Here is a 19,939-nt window from a genome sequence, read left to right as displayed (position 1 = left end):
GGGTGGCAGGACCCCACGGCCGCAGCGGGGCAGGGCCGGGTGGCAGGACCCCACGGCCGCAGCGGGGCAGGGCCGGGTGGCAGGACCCCACGGCTGCAGCGGGGCAGGGCGGGGTGGCAGGGCGGGGTGGCAGGACCCCACGGCTGCAGCGGGTCAGGGCGGGTGGCAGGACCCCACGGCTGCAGCGGGGCAGGGCGGGGTGGCAGGACCTAAGTCAAAACCATTAACCCGTTAAGCGTGATCATTTAACCGGTTAATTTTTTTTAACATCCCTATCGCAGAGCCGGCCCCCCTCCCGCACCCAGCCCCCTTGCGGAGCCTTAGGGAGGGGGCGGGCCTGGGGCGTTCCGGGTGCCACCAAAACTTCTGCAAGCCTGTCCCCTCCCTGGAGGCAGCTGCTTGTTCAGCCCACAAAGACTACATCTCCCAGCAGCCCCACGGCCCATCCCGGCAGGCCCCGCGGCCCGTCCCTGCCCACACCTACTACAACTCCCGGCAGGCCCCGCGGCCCGTCCCTGCCCAAACCAACTACAACTCCCGGCAGGCCCCGCGGCCCGTCCCTGCCCAAACCAACTACAACTCCCGGCAGGCCCCGCGGCCCGTCCCTGCCCAAACCTACTACAACTCCCGGCAGGCCCCGCGGCCCAGCATCTTCAGCCAAACCCTTAGACGGGGGGCGCCGTGGCGGCCCTGTCACGTGAGAGGCCGAAGTTGGCCGGGCTGTGAGGGGCGCGCTCGGCGCGGAAGCGGGACTCGAGCCCAGGGCAGGGGGGCGACGGCGACTCCAGCGCGGTGAGTGTCCCGGCCTCCCACGCAGCTGCGGAACAGGAGCCCGGCCCGGCCCGCCAGGGCCCCCGCGCGGAGACCTCCCGCCCTGCCCCTCGCCCCCCCCCCGACCTGCGCCCCCCGTGGACTCGCCTCAGGGCCCCTCCCCCCCCCCGGCCTGCGCCCCCCGTGGACTCGCCTCAGGGCCCCTCCCCCCCCGGCCTGCGCCCCCCGTGGACTCGCCTCAGGGCCCCTCCCCCCCCGGCCTGCGCCCCCCGTGGACTCGCCTCAGGGCCCCTCCCCCCCGGCCTGCGCTCCAGTGGACACACCCCAGGGTCCCACCCTGAGCTGCGCACCAACCCCACCTCCACCCCTACAGACACATCTCCAGGCCCCACTGCTACCCCGGGCCCCACTCCAACCCCTGCTCCAGAGCCCCCGCCACCCCAACCTGCACCCCATAAACACAGCTCCGGACCCCTCCCCCCACACCACCCCCACCTTCGTCCCTATGGACATATCGCAGGGCTCCATCCTGAGCCCCACACCAACCCCCATACCAGCATCCCTTCCTTCACACTAGCTCCCAGACTCACAGGCCCTCTCCTACCTTGGTCACACTCGCCTGCCCTTTGCCCTTCCCCCAGCTTCTTGCCCCATCTGTCATTCCCTCAGGGTCGCCCACGCACCACAGGGTCTTTACCCCCAGGTCACTGCTATGCAGTCATGCGCCTCCAGCACTTGCTATGCTCCCCCGCCCCTATTCTTCTAGTGCCCCTCTCTCCAGATCAGCCTCATCCCACAGAACAGCACTTCACTCCCTAAACTTCAGTGTCATTATTAACTCTCAGGCCATTTTCTCTCTCTCATCACATCTCACCTTGTTTCCCAAGTCACTTTCTAGGCTCATGCCTGCCTGCCATTTTTAAACCTTTTTAAAAGCTGGAAGTTGTGTTGGAGAAGGATATCAGGCTATGAAGAGATTTCCCTTCCCCTTGTGTGTGTGTTGCTCTCAGTTTGGGTGCTGTGTAAATTTTCTTTGGCTTCAGACAGAGGTGCTGATTCATTGGACTCTCTTGCAGTCTGTTGCTGTTCTTCCCCTCTGGACTCTTCTGTTTATAGCTGCTATCGTGGCCTAAATGTTTGTAACTTAAAATGTTAAATGTATCATTGGAATACATGACATGATAACATTCTTCAAACAGAGAGATAATTATGTAGATTAATTCCCCTCCAAAAAAAAGTTTCCCTTCCTAATGACATTGAAGCGTGGGTTGTCTTTTTATTTCAGAGGAAATAGTTTTATTTAATTTTTAATGAGAATAGTTCTTGCTAGTGGTGTTAGATAACAATTAATTGAATAATCATGTAACCCCATCAAAATGGAGTGGTTACATGATTATTTGATACTCTGCAGGGGTGGGGACAGCAGCCAGTGCACTCCTGGTCCTATGCCCGGGGAGCCCCTGCCACCCTGTGCTGCTACTGCTGTATCTGTGACAGTAGCACCTGTCTGCAGGGGCCTGAGCTTCTCATGCACAGAGGCTGTGCTGGTATCCCATGGAGCAGCCTCTGTCTGCGGTGAGTCAGGGCCCGCTGCAGACAGAGGTTGATCCATGGCAGCTTCCCCTGTGCTATTGCCTCTTAAAAGATTATTCCCTGCATGTATCAGCTCCTGTGTGCTCTTCTGATGCTGCTGCCTCAGATAAAGAGGCAGCAGCGTAAGTGGGAGGGGAAGCAGCTCAGTGGGAGCCAATATGCGCAGGCAGCTAGCTTGAAATCTGGCTTCCCCCGTGAACTGGCTCCCACCTGCTCCCCTCGGCCTTCGCACTGCTGCCTCCGTATTAGACCCAGCAGCACAGAAGGGGGCATGTGGGAGCTGATATGCTTGGAGAATCAGCTTATTTGATAGAGAGGCATCAGCGTGGAGGGTGAGGGGCAGGTAGCTCCATGGGATCTGGTGGTTGTGGGGAGCTGGCTTAAAAGCTGACTCCCCACAGGCACTGGTTCCCACCTCCTCCCTGCTGCTGCCTCTGATACAGAGGCAACAAGGGTGGGGGAGTGCATGTAGTTGACAGGATTAACCAATAAACCCAGGTTTATTTGTTAATTGTGTAGTGGACTACATGTTAACATCACTAATTCTTACAAGTGATGTCCTCATTTGCTTTTAGTCTTTCTTGTTTTGCAGTCTTTTCTAAGTGATATAGGGAAAATAGTAGTGATGTCTACAGACTCTTCCTTTGAGTTAGTGCTAGGATAAAATCAGGAAAGTGAATCACTTTAAACATCTGCATCGTTGTTTTTTCAAATGACCATATTGCAAGACCTTCTAAATGTAACAAACATTCTGAAATTATGCTGGGAGAAGAGCTTCCTTTAAGGAGAAGGAGAGAGGCTCACATTTGTTCTTGGTAGCCCTCAAAAATATTTCTAGAGATTCTGGAAGACATTCATGACTAGATTAAATTTTGACTCCAAATTAGTAGTTACTTAATATTAAACAGTTGAATAGATTTTTCTCTTTATTTGTATCTGGTCTGAAGATTGCTGATGTATTTAATAAACAAGATTATGTTAAAAACAGACTGGCAGAAAATGTCAATACAGGTTCTTATGGTCTGGCTCTACTGTAGCTGTGGTATAACTGTCTACTGTCCAGAACCCTTTACTTGCCCAGAAGGAAATAGCGTTAGTTGCCTGGTTATGGTCATTAGTGGTCTTTGTCATTAGCCAGTCTGAAGGACAAAATCTTTGTGGCGGAGTACTGTATCAGTGGACAAAAACAAAGCATACATACTACACACTGCTGCATATTTGGTGTTAATCCATGGTTTGGTGGTAAAAACAAATTAGGTTTCCGGTTAAAGATATCAAAGCTGGAAGGTGCAGAAAGCTGTAATGTGATTAGTGTTGTCAGTATGCGAATGACAAAAGTAGAGAGTTAAGCTAAAAGAGACCCATGTGAAATGCTGAGCTTTTTTATTTTCCATGCATCATACTTTGTTTGCGTAGAAGGAAACTGGTAATAGAAACACTTCCTGAAGAGAGGATTAGGTTCTGCATCATCCAGTTTGATCAAACTATTCTATAGTAGACAAAAAAAAGTACATTTCTCATTAACTGTTTTAATATCCCTATGTGTAATTGCTTTATATTATAACATTCCCTTAAAACTCTTTCACACAATGCATCTTGCAAACTATGTAACAGTCTTCTTTAAAATGTTGTGTGTGAGAAGGCATACATTGCTTTATTATAGAATTAGAATTATATAAATTTAACTTTCAGCCCCAGTACTGCCCACTTCCGCTACATAGGTACTGCTTTCTCAATGTAAATGTACAGCTGTATATATGTGTGTGTGTGTTAAAATAGTACATCAAAACAAAACACTACTGCACATGTGTCTCCCTTGGGGAGAGGATCAGAGAGCAAACACATGACTGATGTTAGTTACATTGCTTATTATGCTACTGGAAACTGCTCACACACTACAGTGATGAGTGCTGTAGTGAAGAGAACCTACATAGAAGATAATGGAAAAATAGGTACTAGAGGCCAGTTCAGAACTTTCGTTCTTGAGGGGTCGTGAGGAGAAAGCCCTTTACCTCCCCACCTGAAATTTTGCATCCAGTTAGGGCAATTGGGTGGATTTAGTTCAGTTCTTCCTTTTAGCAGATCAAATTAGAAATGCTTTTATCTTTATTTCAGTGTCTCATTATCCAAGAGGGAAGGATGTCTTTGCTTCCTCGTTTGGCATTTTTAATTGAATACCCATTAGACCATTGGGGGCAACTATGACAAAGATGCCTTTCATCACCTGTTACATTCCTGACAGAGACCAAGTTATAGCACATAAGCCAAATAAACCCCATTTGCAGTAGAATTGCGTAGTTTAGCATTGTCGTTCAGTGGTGCACTGAACTGGATGTTTCATGCTTTTGCAACTAAAATGATTTGACAGAGTGTAAGGCGGAGCAGCAGGTGGAGTTAGGGTCCCCCCAAAGGTGACAGTACTTGACCTGCTCCTCCCAGTAAGATTGCTGTTTTAGCCAGATTAAAGGATCAGTTGCCCCTATAGAGCGGAGGTATTGTGGCTAAGAGGGTGTTCAAAATCATAATTCTCCTCAAGAATTGCTTCTTCTAGATGACCACACGTTTGATGGAGAGCAAGATTCACATCCTTCTTCTCTGCCTCTCCCCACCCTGTGGCTACTGGGGATAAATCCAATATAGCACTGAAAAATGAACTAATGTGAATAAAAAGCACACATGAAAGAGAATGTGCCCCGATATATCCATTACTTGAGAATATTATCAATGGTGAAATGGGAAAAAGCTGGACATAGGACATCATGCCTACCATCAGGACGAAGATACAGCAATGTAAAGTAGAAATAGCTTTCCTTTCGTAGGTAAAATCATCCATTAAATCTTTAGCAATAGAGCTATTGTGACCTGAGGGGATACCTTTCAAAAAGAACAAGCAGAAAGAGAGACTGGGGGCTTTCTTTAAAAAGAAACTTTGATATAGCATCTGTTGCCCTACAAATATTCTCATGAACTGCATTGGTGTTTCACAACATGAGTATGGTGGAGTGGGCGATACAGGCTACTTCTGCGATGCAAAGTAGAGAAAAGGGTCTGTCTGGCTTGGAAAACTCCAGACCGTTCTGAATTATATGTGCACACATTGCAAATGTGCTGCTTAGTCTGTGGTTCCTTTTTAATTTGCTCCTCTTGTGTGTCTTTCTGTAGCTAACTGCAGCAGAAGCTCACAGTGCAGAGGAGAAAACAGAAAAAGAATACAAGGGAGAGGCAACAGTGCCATTTTTCTCTTATCAGGATGTGGCATTGGGGACATATGCCAGTCCCTCCCCAATAGAGGAGGAGAGGCACCACCAAAAAAAATCACTGGGATTTTTTTTCCCCCTAAAAATCATTGGGAATCACTGAAGTGCATGCTGTCTTCCTTGGTGCTTTGAAAACACAAGAAATAGCACGACAGTAAATTTATGTCAATCTGTCATGGCACACATCTGCTAATTCCTTAATCTGCCTTGTGAGATACGGCTTCTAATACTAATGCTAAAAGACATTGTTGGCTCCTCCATATCAATCTATCAAAGCAGTTTTTTCAACATAATTTGAAGGACAGACACAGTTGAGAGAGCAATTAGAGAAAGTACCGTTGGAGACCAATGACAGGAATATGTAGTCTGCAGCTTCAGTAACCTTAGGTAAGGGCTAATGTACTCTTCAAATGTAGTCCTTTGGAAATATGGGTGGAAGTTAGAGTTCAGACTACAGTGGAAAACTCTGAAACAAAGTTTAGGATGGGAAAATAATCCTCTCCAAATAAGAGTTGGATTTCCCAGAACTTTTTTTCATTCAGTACCTGCTGTGGAAGAACATGGTGTTTTTATTTCATTTTTATTTTTATTATTCTATTTAAAGCCATAGATACATAAATGTGTTGTCTCCTGGGTTTGGAAGGCATTGTGAAAGTATCTTGTTAAATTTTCCAAGTACTTTCACTCTTTCCCTCATGCTGCCTCTTATGCAAGGGTGACTCCCTGTAAAAATGTGCAATACCACCACATTCTCTTCCTTTAGAATTTCTTTAAAACCCAGCAATGCTATGATGTCTGTTGCTGTTTGCTGGGAGTTGGAATGCTAAGACTGCTGCTTATTGCATTAATCATAACTATCTCACTGTTATCTTATGGGCTGTATTCCATCCTCCTGTTGTGAACTCTTTGTGACAGGGGTCGTCATCTTGTTATGTGTATGCATGGTGAGTATGAGACAACTACTGGAAGTGGGTCCGTCTCCTTAATATTGTACTGCTCATGATCGAGCTTCTCATTTGTAGTCTCAGAATTGGTGATATCAGAGTCATTATTACATAGTCAACAAAGAGCCATATAAGAATACAAGAGACAGTGCAGAAGATTGGGTCGGGGGGGGGGGCACTGCTGGAGTTGGGTCAGAGGATGGGAGGCTTGGGGCAGGGGGTTGGATGTGTGGGTGGGCTCAGAGCGCGGGGGGCTTCAGGAGTCAGGACAGGACTTGGGAGGCTAGGGTAGGGGATGGAGGGGCTCATGGCAGGGGATGAGGGTATGGGAGTGAGTAGAGGGCTGGGAGGTTTGGGGAGTTCAGAGTAGGGGGTTGGGTATGTGGTGGAGCTTAGTGCAGAGGGAATGTAGGAATCAGGGCATAGGGTGGAGGGTTAAGGGCAGGGGGCTGGAAGGTCTGAGGCAGCTTACCAGGGCTGCCTGTGGTAGCAAAAGTGGTGCTGCTCTGAGGAGAACAGTTTCTGGACCCCACTGGCATCTCCTCCAAGGGAGGGGGTGGATGGTGGTTTCTGTCCCCACCCCCCCATCCCCAATGTCTCCTCTGGGGTTGGTGGTTTCTGGTCCTCCCTGGTGTGTCCTGGGGCACAGAGGTAGTGAGCTGTGATTATGGATCGACCCCCCCCCCCATCTCCTGGTGATGGGAGGGGCCTGCTGCATACCTCCCTAGTGTCTCTTGGAGATTTTTGAGGCTGTCAGGCCATGGTTCATGGTCCCCAGTTTATCCCAGGGTGGGGTGGGAGCTGCCAGGTCACAATTTGTGACCCCACAGCTTGTCATGGGGTGGATGGGGTTGCTGGGCCACGGTTTGTAGCATTCCCCCCCACCTCCCCGGCATGTCCTGGGAGGCAGGGGTTCATGCCTCTTCTCCCCCCCCCCCCATGTGTTCTGGGGAAGGGCTGACAGCAGCAACTGAAAAGAATCTAAATGAGAGAGAGATCTGGATATGCAAGCAAAAAAATGAAAGCATAGTGGCGCTGCTGGTTTTTAAGATAGTGGTATCAATCTAGCCTGTTTGCCTTAAGGTTCTTAACTGGGTATCTTGAGAGTGACTTTGAAGAAAAGTTTGTATTTATTTACAAACTTAGAATGTGCTCTCTGGTGGCTTTCTTTTTCAGAAGAAGAGTAAAGAGTAAGCAGCCTCTGAGGTGTAGCTCCTTTGACGGGATGGGGAAGAGGGAACAGAACGTTGGAGTAATGTTGTCATTGCAAGAGTGGAAAGGGAGGGAGAACAAGCAAGCTGCAAAGCAATTGTGTAGGAATGGGGCTCATAGGAGAAAGAGAACTAGGAAGAGGAGCAGCAGATGTGTTGCAAAAAGGAAGCCATCAGTTTCCTCTTTAAGCCCACCTGGGTATCCAAAGAAGCATCTCAGCCAGTGGTCTCCAGCCTTTTTAACCACAAGTTCAATTTTTCAATTTAAGTGCAATGTAAGATCTACCTCAAACCCAAATACCCTTGCCCCCCTTCCTTCCCACACCTTCTCTGAGGCCCTGCCCTTGCTCCACTCCTTGGAGGCCTCACCCTACTCACTCCATCCCCCTCCCCGAGCCTCATTTGCTTTCACCAGGCTGGGGTAGGGGTTTAGGATGCAGGCTCTGGTCTTGGAACAAGGTGTTTGGAGTATGGGAGAGGCTCCGGGCTTAACCCAGGGTGGGAGATTGGAGTCCAGGAGGGGGTTCAAGGTGTAAGCTCTGGAAAGGAGTTTGTGTGCAGTGGGACTCACGACTGGGCAGGAGGTTGGATTCAGGAGGAAGTTCAGGGCTGGGACGGGGGTTCAGGAAGCAGGTTCTGGCTGGGCATCATTTAAATGAGATGGCTTCTAGGGGGTGGAGCAGTGGAGGTAAGACAGGCTTACTCCTGCCCTGGCCTTGCACCACTCCTGAAAGCAGCTGGCATGTACACCAATGGCTCCATGATGCCATGTGCTACCCCCTCACCTACAGGCACTGAGCACAGCTTCTACTAGCCACGGTTTCCTGTTATTGATCAGTGGGAGCTGCAGGAGCGGTGTCTGTAGGCAAGCACAGCATGTGGAAACTCTCCGCTCTGCCTTTCTCAGGGGCTGCAGGGACATGAGTCACTTCCAGGAGCAACCATTACCATAGGCAGGGCTCGACAAATCACTGAATCTACTCGCCCATGGCAAGTAGATTTCAGCTGGTCGACCCATTCGCCAGCGGTGCGCGCATGTGCAATGCGGGTCTTGCACATGCAAAGTGCGGGGCTGGCGAGTAGGTTTGTCAAGCCCTGACCATAGGGATAATTAATACAGACATGACAGGTTAGTTATTTTAGAATTCACTACTCAAAGAATTAAATTTAAGCATAAGAGAGAAATGAAAATTATGAAATGCACAGACCAGCCAAAAACCAAACACACTTTGCAAGCTGTAAAGGAAGTAACAACAAAACCCGCCACATATGTGTTAGGTTGGGAGATGAATGAGGGACAGTGTGTGTTTGTGAGAATGTCAGACACACACACAGTGTATGTGTTTGACAGAAATTTGCATTGTCAAGCTCCCTCCATCCCCATCTCTCTGTGTGGAGATACAGTGTGGGTACAGAAGTGGGAGGAGGAGGGACACCTTGATATCAGAAACCCCCCCCGCACACACACACACACCCTGCACAGCAAGCAGGAGGTTCCCAAGGTGGGAGCTTCAAGGCAGAGGGCAGGAGCAGAATGACAGGGGGTGGGGCCAGCACTTGTTAGCTTCCTGGCCAAACCAGTCAGGATCACCTGTCAGAGGCTCCAAGATCTACTGGTAGATACTGATCTACTGGTTGGTGAGCACTGATCTAAGCAACCTAAAATGTAGTTTTAGGCACCCAGATCTGGAGCTGCTTTTAGACTTTCAGTGCATTTCTTGAGAGAAGACAGGAAGGTGTTGGAGAGGGGAAACTATTGTAAGTTTAAACTACCTTATCTCACCTTAATATTTTGAAATACAAGTTGAACCTCTGTAGTACAGCACCCCCAGGACCTTGCCAGTTCTGAACCAGAGAATTTGATGGACCACGGGACGTCAGTTTTGTCTAGTAGCATTACCAACACTTCCACTGTTTACTGGGGTGTTAGAAAACATTTAGGGCTAAATTAGATCTAAATAACAGCACAAAACACTTGAGAGCCAGAGACCAGTGTCTGTAAACAAACTTTATGGGACCATTGGAAACTTGGGGAGCACGAATGTTGCTGGACCAGAGAGTGATGGATTAAAGAAGTTCAAAATGTAGGACATTTGACTTTTAGATTGAAAATATTTGGATAGCCTTAATTTTAGGATTTAAAGATGTGGAGAGAGAAGGTTTTATCTGTATTTTTTATGAATATAATCTGCATTTGAGTTTACCTGCTTGGTAAACTGCTTACTTAATGGAATTTTAAATCAAAGGAGACTGTTAAGGGGAACAATCAGGAATTAATGACAAAGGTAAAGTACTGCCAGAGAGAATTCCCAGGGTCTTCAAGAAAAAAAATAAAGAGCTATTAATAGGAAAATGCATGGCTACAATTAGTCTAGCAGGTTAATTTTCTCAAGCCAGTGCCTGCAGACAGAGGGTCACTAACCCATTAGATCTGGGTGTGGGCGGGCAGTTCCTGCTGCTGGAGACACATCAGGGAGATGACGACAAAGAGAATGGCAGGGGAACAGTCTTTCTCTTCAAGCAGAAATGGTGGTAGCTTGGTTATGTGCAAGGACAGGACTGAGATGAGTTTGAATCAGATGTGTACAGAATGTTTTAATCTTTCTCTCAGCGTGGTTATGTATCTTTGCCTGAATAACTGATACACATTTGTTTCAAGTAAGCTGGGTTTTAGTCACTTTACTCAATTACAGATCCAAAGCTTCCAGAGATTCAGTTGGGTAAGTTGTGTTAACACAGTTGCAAAGGGGGAACTGCCACCCCAGGATCTGGCCTGAGTGGTTGAATTGAGAGGCTCCACATGGAGAGATGAAGGTAACAACATTTGTCACTGTAGTGCGCTAGAGGGGGACTGCAATGCAAGTCTAAGGAACCTGTAACCATGGCAGAACATTTAGAAAGGGGGTTTAATAACCTGGTAATCCAATATAAAGTGGGGTGATCAGTGGAGGTTCACTCTGGGATAAGTATGGGTAGAGGTCTGTTATTTACAGAGATTTCACAAAGATTACAGTTCCATCTTCCCAGTGAACCATGACAAAAGGGAATGTCAGATTTATTACCCAGTTTTGGAAATTGGTTTAATATTTCCTCTTCTGTTTAGAATCTGTTGTTGAAGCACTATACTTTCAGATTTGTTCATTTTGTTTACCCTATTAGGGATTTTTCTTCTTTTTCTTCTGGTATGACTAACCAGTAATGACTGGTGGCCTACGGTAGTGTGTGTATATGAACGATACTTGAATTGTCTTCATTGTATGTATAGTCTAGGGGCAGACAATTTTTGATGAGGGAGCCACTCCAAGAATTTGTAAACGGTCAAAGGCTGCACTCTTCCATGGTATTAATGGAGGAGGTGCAGGGTCTGGGATGGAGGGTGGATGTGGAAGAGAGCTCGAGGTAGGGGATTGGGTGCAGGAGAAGGTCTGGGAGGGAATTTGGGTGAAGGAGGGGGTTGTGACCTGGAACAGGGGATTGGGGTGCAGGAGTGGGTCCATGGTCCAGGATAGGATTCTGACCTGTAGAAGGGGATGCAGGAGCTGGAACAGGCAATTGGGGTGCAGCATCTGGGGGGGTATAGGTACAGGAGTGGGGATGTGGAGGGTTTGGGTTCTGACCTGGGCAGGGGAGCAGGAGAGGGGGCAGAGGGTTGAGGAGAAGGGGTTGTGGTGATCAGGTGCAGGCTCTGGCTGCGAGGTGCTTACCATAGGCTGCTCCAGCCAGCAGCACAGCGGGTTCCTCAGACAGTCTCCCTGCATGCTGAACCCTGCATACCACTCACAGTGGCTGGCTGTGGGGTAGGGATATAAGTGAGTAGTCAACTACATTTAAAATGCAGAGCCGCAGTGGTTCCACACCCTCTGTGAGCCAGGATTGAGCCAAATTTGCTTAGTTCCAGCTTGCAGTGGGTCCAGCAGCTCCTGTCCATGGGGGGTGGGGGTCCCAGTGGGGAGCAGGGACTCCCCGCCTCCCGTGGACAGGGATCCCCCATGGACAGGGGCTGCTGGACTGGGCATGAGCCAGGACTTAGCCAGGCTTGCTTGTGCTGGGTCAGGGACCTACCTACGCTGCGGCTCTGCAGTTTAAATGCAGTAGGAGCCAGGCTGCCTGTGTGCCCGGCTCCTACTACATTTAAACTGCAGAGCCACAGTGTGGGTAGCTCCTGGAACTGACAGGAGCCGGGACTGAGTACCTTCCCTCATAGACTAATTGTGTAGTTGATACAAATTGTATCCACCAGTGTTCCCTCTAAGCTGCAAGGCAGCACAGCTTCACAGGTGATTAAATCAGCCATACCTAGTCAGTAGCTCAGGGCTGTGTGCATGGAGCTGACTGACTGGGCAGGGCTGATTAATCAGCCTAGAGGGAACACTGGTATCGACTACACGATTAGCTAATTACCCACCTCTTAACATCCTTACTGTGGGTTCCATGTGTTCTTTTTGCACCATACACCCCTTCAGGGGGAACGGGCCTTCTACATGCTGTCAGTACAGCAGGCATGGCTCAGGCAGCTCCCATTGGCTGGTTTCTGGCCAATGGGAGCTGTGAAATTGTGCTGAGTGTGGGGGTAGTGCACAAAGTCCCCCTCCCCTCAGGGTACCCACAGCTGGCCACTGAGTGGCACGTACTGGGCCACGGACTGGATCTGGAAGCTTTGAAGGCTGAAATCAGCCCACAGGGCATATTTTGTTCACACCAGTATAGTCCATTGTGACTGTTGTATGATTGGCATCTAAATTTGGAAATCATTTTTAATTCCTTGAAACTGAATACTACAACTTTTAGTGTCTTGCTTCTCTCATCACTCTCGTTAAACTTCCCTCAAGGTTTAATTTGCAGATAAAATATGCCTTGACAATTCAGCCTCATAAGAGAATCATTATTTTGAAATATGCATAAACAGAATGAGTTAAACTTTCTATTGGCAGTTTTCAGATATTTTGATACTTCATCCTGTACTGCATTGCAAGAATGCTGGAACTCTTCTATGTGTTTTCATACTCAGATTATTTTTCTGCAGTTTGCTTTAAACTTTTTGGGACATACTCAAAATTGAGCTCCCTTATTGCTGTCTTAATTTGGTATGGTTGATCATATCCCTCTCTGTGTTGAGGGAAACTTGTGGATTTAATTGATCATTTTAAGATAATGGATAAAATTGTTTGTTTATCTTGATTTATTCAGTTTTGTATTCTGCTTTCTAGCCCTAACATCATTTTTTTGCAGTTATTTTTGTTGTTAAAAATGAAATTCATAACATTGTAATTCACTTTCCTCATTTCTCTCATAGATTAATTTCAACTACATTCTTCCATGTCCATAGATTTCTGCTCTAACCTACCTGTATATCTCTGTCTTTTGCACAGTTGTAGAGACTAGTATTGTATACAAAAATTCAACCCTGCCGAGAGACACTGACTTTATTGTTTGTCCTTTATATTTTATTATTGAAGACAGCATGGCATCTTTTTCTTACTCTATCTGCTGGTTGTTATAGAAATTGTGCAGACTTTTATGTCATATAGTGACTCTAAAATCTTCTTATGTGCAACTGTTTTTCCACTTATACTTTCCTGTTTTATATTCTTTGCATCCATACTTACATATATCTGTACTGTTCTGTATTTGCTGCTTATTATATGCAAGGTGGCAAATTATTTAATTCTGTCTGGCTTCATTCTTCCTCATTGTTTGCTATGCTTTCTCATTTAAAATCATATTCAAACATTTCAGTACCATCATCTTTATTCATATAGACAAAGATACAGAACTACTGTAAATCTTACATAAGTAACTTAATAACATAGGAAATATTTTTCTTGAATACTGTGTTAGTCTGGTGTTATGTGCCTACATATCTGATGGGGAAACTTTCAGTTGTTTTCTGGAAATACAAGCAGACAAGTCATATGTTTTTCATACTGGAAATATGACAGGTCTTCAGATACTTTTATCTTAAAGGATGATTTTGACAGTGTGTATAATGGAGTGCAAATATTAGGTATCATCATCCATTATCCCTGATGGATATGTACTGAATATATCATAATAAAGTAAACTAAAAGATTTGTAGAACTTCTAATTCTATCAGACTTTCTCTTTTTTCACCTTATCACTAAAAGTCTGATAATGCTTTAAGTACTGTAAAATCGTGAGTATAATGTGCACCTATGTATAACACATGGTCTACAAAATACAGGTTAAACATCTCTGGTCTGGCAATTTCTGGTCTGGATGGCAACATCTGACGTCCAGCATGATTTTAGTTAGCTGGATGTCTGCTTCTCATAGGTTTTGGCAAGTTTCCAATGGTCCCGTAAAGTTTGTTTAAAGCCTCCAGTCCTGTGTCTCAGTGTTTTGTACTGTTATGCTCAAATTAACCCCAAATGTCTTCTAAGAGTCCAGCACACAGTAGAAATCTTGGTAATGCCATTAAGGGCAAGCATGGTTTTATGCTTCATCTGCTTATTTCTAGAGATGTTAAAAATCTTTTAATACGGTAACCGTGTAACTGCTAAAAATCGTAGGGGTTACATGCACTGTGGGCTCTGCAGTATAAAGCTAAGCCGCATCCCTGATAGCTAACTGAATTTAACCAGTGAGCATCATCTTATCACTTACAGTTTAACCAATTAACTGTTGAACATCTCCGTTTATTTCCTTGTGCCAATACAATAAAATTGTGTACAAACACTATCACTTTGTTATGAAGAGAGCTGATAAGCCCTGGCTAGGCGCAGGCTTATATAGAGTATATCAGGACAGTCATATGTTATTAAGTAGCATTGCAAGCGTTATTCCATTTATTCGCCTCAGCCTAATAAAAATAGAGAGAGACCCTCCCACTATAATATTCACCTGCGGTTTGCCAAATTCTCTGATTCAGCACAATCAGGTCCCCAGGGTTCCAGACTAGAGAGGTTCAACCTGTACTTCTCCTTTTAGTATTCAAAAAGAAAATCTCTCTCCACACCAAACAATTGTTTTATCTACTAACTGTCATATGGGTGTATTCTTTTTTCTTCGTCCCAAAAACTATAGCTATATAAAGTAAATATTTTACTAAATAAGATTTAATTCATTTATTCTATTTGCTTATTCTTAAACTAACGCTAGTAAGAGATTACTATAAATGCATGAGAAATCGAGTTACTTTCTGAGATTAAGTAGCAAAGAAGCAATGTCTATGAAGTGCTTCATGGTAATGTAGCTGCTAATAAGGTGATATAACCTTTTAAAAGCAATTGTTTTTCTGTTGTAATCAATGATGATGGCTTAAGAATAAGTATCTGTAAAAGAGCAAATGCTATTATCTATAACTTACACTAATTACAGAACATTTGTAGTAAGTATGCTTGACTGTGTAATTTGAATTAAGTTAAATTGATATGTTGAGTATAAAGTGACTTCAAATGTGTCGACATAAGGATTTACACTATACAATATTTATTTAAACACATATTTTATTTAAACCGTGTAATTCTTATACAGACAAGGCCTTAGAATGAGCGTCATTGTCAAATGATCCTTAAATTGGTTTCTGGATCCCAAATCAGCGAAAGCACACTTGTCAGGACACATCAATTCAAATTTGACTCTCAGGGCCTTAGGTCCTAATAAGAGAGTAGGTGGTGGTTTCCAAACCTTTTAAGAGTCCTAGTGAGCTTTGTAAAGTCTCAAGAGAAGTTGCCAGACTTTATAAGTAGGTGATAATGTATTCAGGAAAAGTGTGAGTATCTCCTGCTTGGCCCTAACTCCAACAGGTCTCCCAGGTTCTTTAGGGAGAGTATGAGATGATTAAAGTCAAGTTGAGATTTTTGCTCTCTTCTTAAAATTTTTAGAGGTGTTTAGGTCCTAAAGGTGTAGGCAGGCTACCTCTAGGTGCTTTTGAAAATCCTGTGATACCGAATGCCTATTGAAATCAGCGGAGGATCAGAACTTAGGTGATTTTTGAAAATTCCACTGGGTACTAACCTGCCTATTTAGATGCTTAAATACCTCGTAAAATCTGTCCCTTGGTGCCTATTCTTTCAAGCTGTGAGGGAGCTTGGTGAAGGCCCAGCCTTATGAACACTATGGAGAGCTAGAGTTAAGTGGCCATCTGCCCTGGCTGTGCTCCTGACTGCATCAGCCCTGCGTGGGCTGTGCTCCCCACCACCAGCTGGTCCCAGGCTGCTCTCCTGTACCTGGCCAGTCAGGGCTCTGGTCCGGCAATATCTGTGTTCCTGCCATACCATGGATGTTTCCAGACCAGTGTGTCCCAGTTTTTAGAGGTTCAACTTGTATTTTGTTTAAGAAAACTTAGGTCCAAATAATTTGAAGTCATCTGAGCTTTCTTTTTCTAACAATGTTACTGTATCATATTTTAGTAACATTTATAATAAGGCTTTAAACAACTAAATTTCAAATCTGGTTGCTTGCTGTCAAGCAAGTTAAGTAACAGTACTCTTTGTATCTCCTTTTTTCACTCGCTTACATGGTGGCTGGGCAGAGAATGTTCAAACTATTTAATACACTGTGTATTTAGAATGTCTTAATTCAGCACTTCTTTATATGATTCACTTTTTTTTGTAGAAAAATTTTGTGTGCGCCCAATGTCTAGCCTACCAATGTAGGCTTTTTTTATGGGTTTCTGTTGTGCTGTGTATTTGTGAGAGACTGGGGGGAGGGGATCAAAACTGGTTCACTTGCAAATTTCTTACTACCAAGTGACTGCTGTTGCTGCATAATAATTAGAAAGCTGAAACTACTTTAGGATTATGATGGAGTATGCCTCTGTAGCAATATCACTTTGGCAGTTTGCCAGAAACAACTCTTTTAATCCATTCCACAGAAGAAAAAAAATCAATGTTTTAAAGGGAAATGTTTAATGTGAGGTTTAAAAACCTTTTCTGAAAAAAAGTTGTAGTGTGAAGAAAAAATTGGGTGGTACTTGGATTGGCAGGTACTATAAATGAGAACATGATCTTTTCAAGTATATCTTAATTTAGAATTCATTGCCTTAGTTCTTCATAAAGTCTCAAGCAAAAGTTACTTGACTATAGTTTACATATAAAGTAAGGGAAATGAAAAACTACATCTTAACTAATGTCTTCAAAGCTATTAATGTCAGATATTTGCTGTTTCTGGTGATTGGAAATGAAACTGAATTAGACATTTGACTACTGTTGTGTGACTGTATATGTACATGTTTCACTTTATTTTTTGGAATAGATGAAAGTCAGCAAAATATTTTGTTCATATCATTACTAAGATAACAAGGCTTATGAAGTATTGAAAACTAATTTTCTAAAAGTTGTTATGCCATATGTACTACTTTGTACAGCAAACATGCTTTTTTACTCCATCGCAAGGTGTTCTAGAAAACTTGAATTTGTTTCAGGTGGCTTGGGATGAAAAATGTGGGGTTTTGTATTGATGTGTGTCTGGTTTTATAACCAGAAGTCAATAAGTATCTAGAATATTTTTTCTATTCAGTAAACCTGTGTATAAAGAAGGCCTCTCATGAATTTGATGATTGGGTTTTAGCTATGCAATTCAACATGTATAGCTACAGCCCAAATCAGCTCAGTGTGCCTGTAATATAAGAGTAAATGTTCTCTAGTGGTCACACAATAACATTTATGGCTACGTCTACACTGGCAGCTTCTTGCGCAAGAACTGTTTTGCGGAAGAGTTCTTGGGCAAAAAGTCTTCCACAAGAGCGTGTCTACATTGGCATGTGCTTTTGCGCAAGAGCATCCATGGCAGTGTGGATGCTCTCTTGCGCAAGAAAGCTCTGATGGCCATTTTAACCATTCAGGCTTTTTGCGCGAAAAATTCATGTTGCCTGTCTACACTGCCCTCTTGTGGAAGAGCTCTTGCACAAGAGGGCTTATTCCTTGCGGGGAGAGGAATAACTCTTCTGGAAGAAGCCCTGTTTTACAACGCTGTACTGTAAATTTACTTGCACAAGAACATGTGTGCAGTGTAGACAGCAGGCAAATTTTTGCACAAGAACGGCTGTTCTTGTGAAAGAAGCTGCCAGTATAGACATAGCCTATGGGTTTTAGAATGCCTTCATTCTGTTGCATCTCCACCACTGATTTGCTGTGATCTTGGATAAGTCCCATTTTGTGCCTTTGTGCATTCATTTTTTTTATACTGCCTACTTAAATCTTATACTACCCTAATGAGGTAACTGACTTTTTGTATAGATTCTAATATAAGATGCTAAATAAATGCATATTATTGTTCTTCCTAAGAAGAAATAAAGACTCCGAGTTCTGAATTTCTGTATGATTTTAGTAAACTCTGTAAAACTGTCTCAGTGTTGTATTTAACTTCTCACCCTTTAAAAAGATAAACTTGTAATTGAATATGTTTTTAATGGGGACTTACAGTAAGTAAATGTTCATGTATCTTTGTGAACATCTGTGTGTGAAACGGGTTAATGGACAGTCTTATTTTAATGAAAATAAACTTGAATCAAGAATAAGTACAAAAATCGGCTAAGAACCAGTTTTAGTTAAAAGAAAATAATTTCAGCCATTTGACGGTTAAGTATTCAAATATACACCGATCACACTAATATTATGATATAGTTGCAAACCCGTGTTCAGTATTTTTTATGCTTTGTCTGAAAAGTTGCTAATTCCAAACTACCTTCTTTTCTCTCCTAATTGCCATTTCTGATTATGAAATCAATAAAAATGTGACTTTTGTGGTATTGTCTGCTGAATACTAGGAACAGTTGACTCTGAAGGTGGCACAAATAGATGTATATCACTGAAGTTTTAGAACAGTACACTCATTTTATCTTCCTTTGAAACATGGCAACGGCATTAGAACTCACTCAGCACTTGGTATGTTCCAAATTGGAAGTTATAAAACAAACAGAATAAGTTTCACGAGTCCAAAGATGAGGTGGTTGTTGAGCTCAACTGGCTAAAATGTTTAAATTGAATAAAAATCCAAAATAATTTCTTGGTCACAAACAAAATAACTGAAAGTGAAAGAGATCTAAGAAGGAAGTGATGCCTTAATATGACCATTTTAAACAAGCTATTTATCAGTATGAATCACAGAATCTTTTTTCTTCATCTTTTCATTTAGAATATTAATGTGTTTTAGATATTTGTCAATAAGCTTGCAAATAAGCTGAATATTAGGATTCCTATATTTGCCTGTGCTCTTATTCACGTGGAATACAGACGAGCCTGTAAAGTTCACAGATATCTTTGTTTTAACCTCATGCTCCTCCTGCGTTCAACTTCTTTTCCTGTACAGTCATAGCAATTTCAGACAAGTAGGATCACTTCTGCATGTTTCTCACTGCTGCACTGTCATTGGGTACATGCTGTTGTGCAGAAGCAGATGTAGATTAAAACAAGTGACAATAATCGTCTGGGGGATGAGGGGCGCAGGGAGCCATGGTGTGTTTATCCATGGACACAACATAATTGATTAAGGCTAAAATAAGAGCAGTCTCATGGCTTCTAGGTAATAAAAACCAAAATCTTTCAAAAGACTGCTTTCAGTTAGTTAATGAATGGTGTCATTGTAAAAGAAAAATGTTACTCAAAAATAGACTTGCACCTCTACCCATCAGAGGTTAAAGCAGATAGGTTCCCCTTTTGCAAAATCAGAAAAAAGTGAAGCTTGTTTTATTGATAAATGCTGAAATGGTACTCTTTTGTCTTTAATCAAAATCAGTTTTTAAAATTTGAATTAAAACGAAAAAAGCAGCATTTTCTTTTAAATGCATCAAGGCTACTCTGGTTAGGAAAAACACAGCAGACTCCCCCTCCTGGAGGTTCAGTGGTATTTAATTTAAGAAATTGGGATTATATTTTCTGACTATAAAAAAAATAGTGGGTAATTCCTTGAAGTTTTCCCCTTCTGAATAAATTTATAAGCATAAATTTTAAGGTCTGTGTGATAAATACTAGTTAATTTAATTTTGTTTCCTATATTTCTAAATGAAAGCTCATAATATAAACATTCAGGTAACAGATTACTAGGGTAAATATTTCTGCTGTGTGGCAGAACACAATAGCTAAGTATGCTAATTTATTTTCTCGATTAATCACATTTTAAATACCTAAAATATGTAATGTATCGTCCCCAATTACAAGTTTTGTTTGGGGCAAAAGGAAAGAATTATAAAATGAGTATATTT

The 19,939-nt window shown here is 43.7% G+C and overlaps 1 protein-coding gene across 2 annotated transcripts in view; it reads left to right on the top strand.

Annotated features, from left to right (window-relative positions):
- The first annotated feature begins 642 nt into the window (after positions 1–642).
- MTM1 (myotubularin 1) overlaps positions 643–19,939 on the top strand; it is a 73,016-nt gene continuing 53,719 nt past the window's right edge. The window contains exon 1 of one of the 2 annotated variants that reach the window (XM_075941098.2): positions 643–792. Coding sequence is in view for 1 of the 2 variants with exons in the window: in XM_075941096.2 (XP_075797211.2) it covers positions 6,494–6,565 (72 nt within the window). In the remaining variant the exon portion in view is untranslated. Of the gene's footprint in view, positions 793–2,263; positions 6,566–19,939 lie in introns of those variants that run through there. The other variant, XM_075941096.2, reaches the window with a different exon arrangement.

Source organism: Pelodiscus sinensis, chromosome 13 (genome assembly GCF_052426305.1).
Source record: "Pelodiscus sinensis isolate ZL-2025 chromosome 13, ASM5242630v1, whole genome shotgun sequence".
Classification (NCBI taxonomy): domain Eukaryota; kingdom Metazoa; phylum Chordata; order Testudines; family Trionychidae; genus Pelodiscus; species Pelodiscus sinensis.
This window is presented reverse-complemented; position numbering and strand designations above follow the sequence as displayed.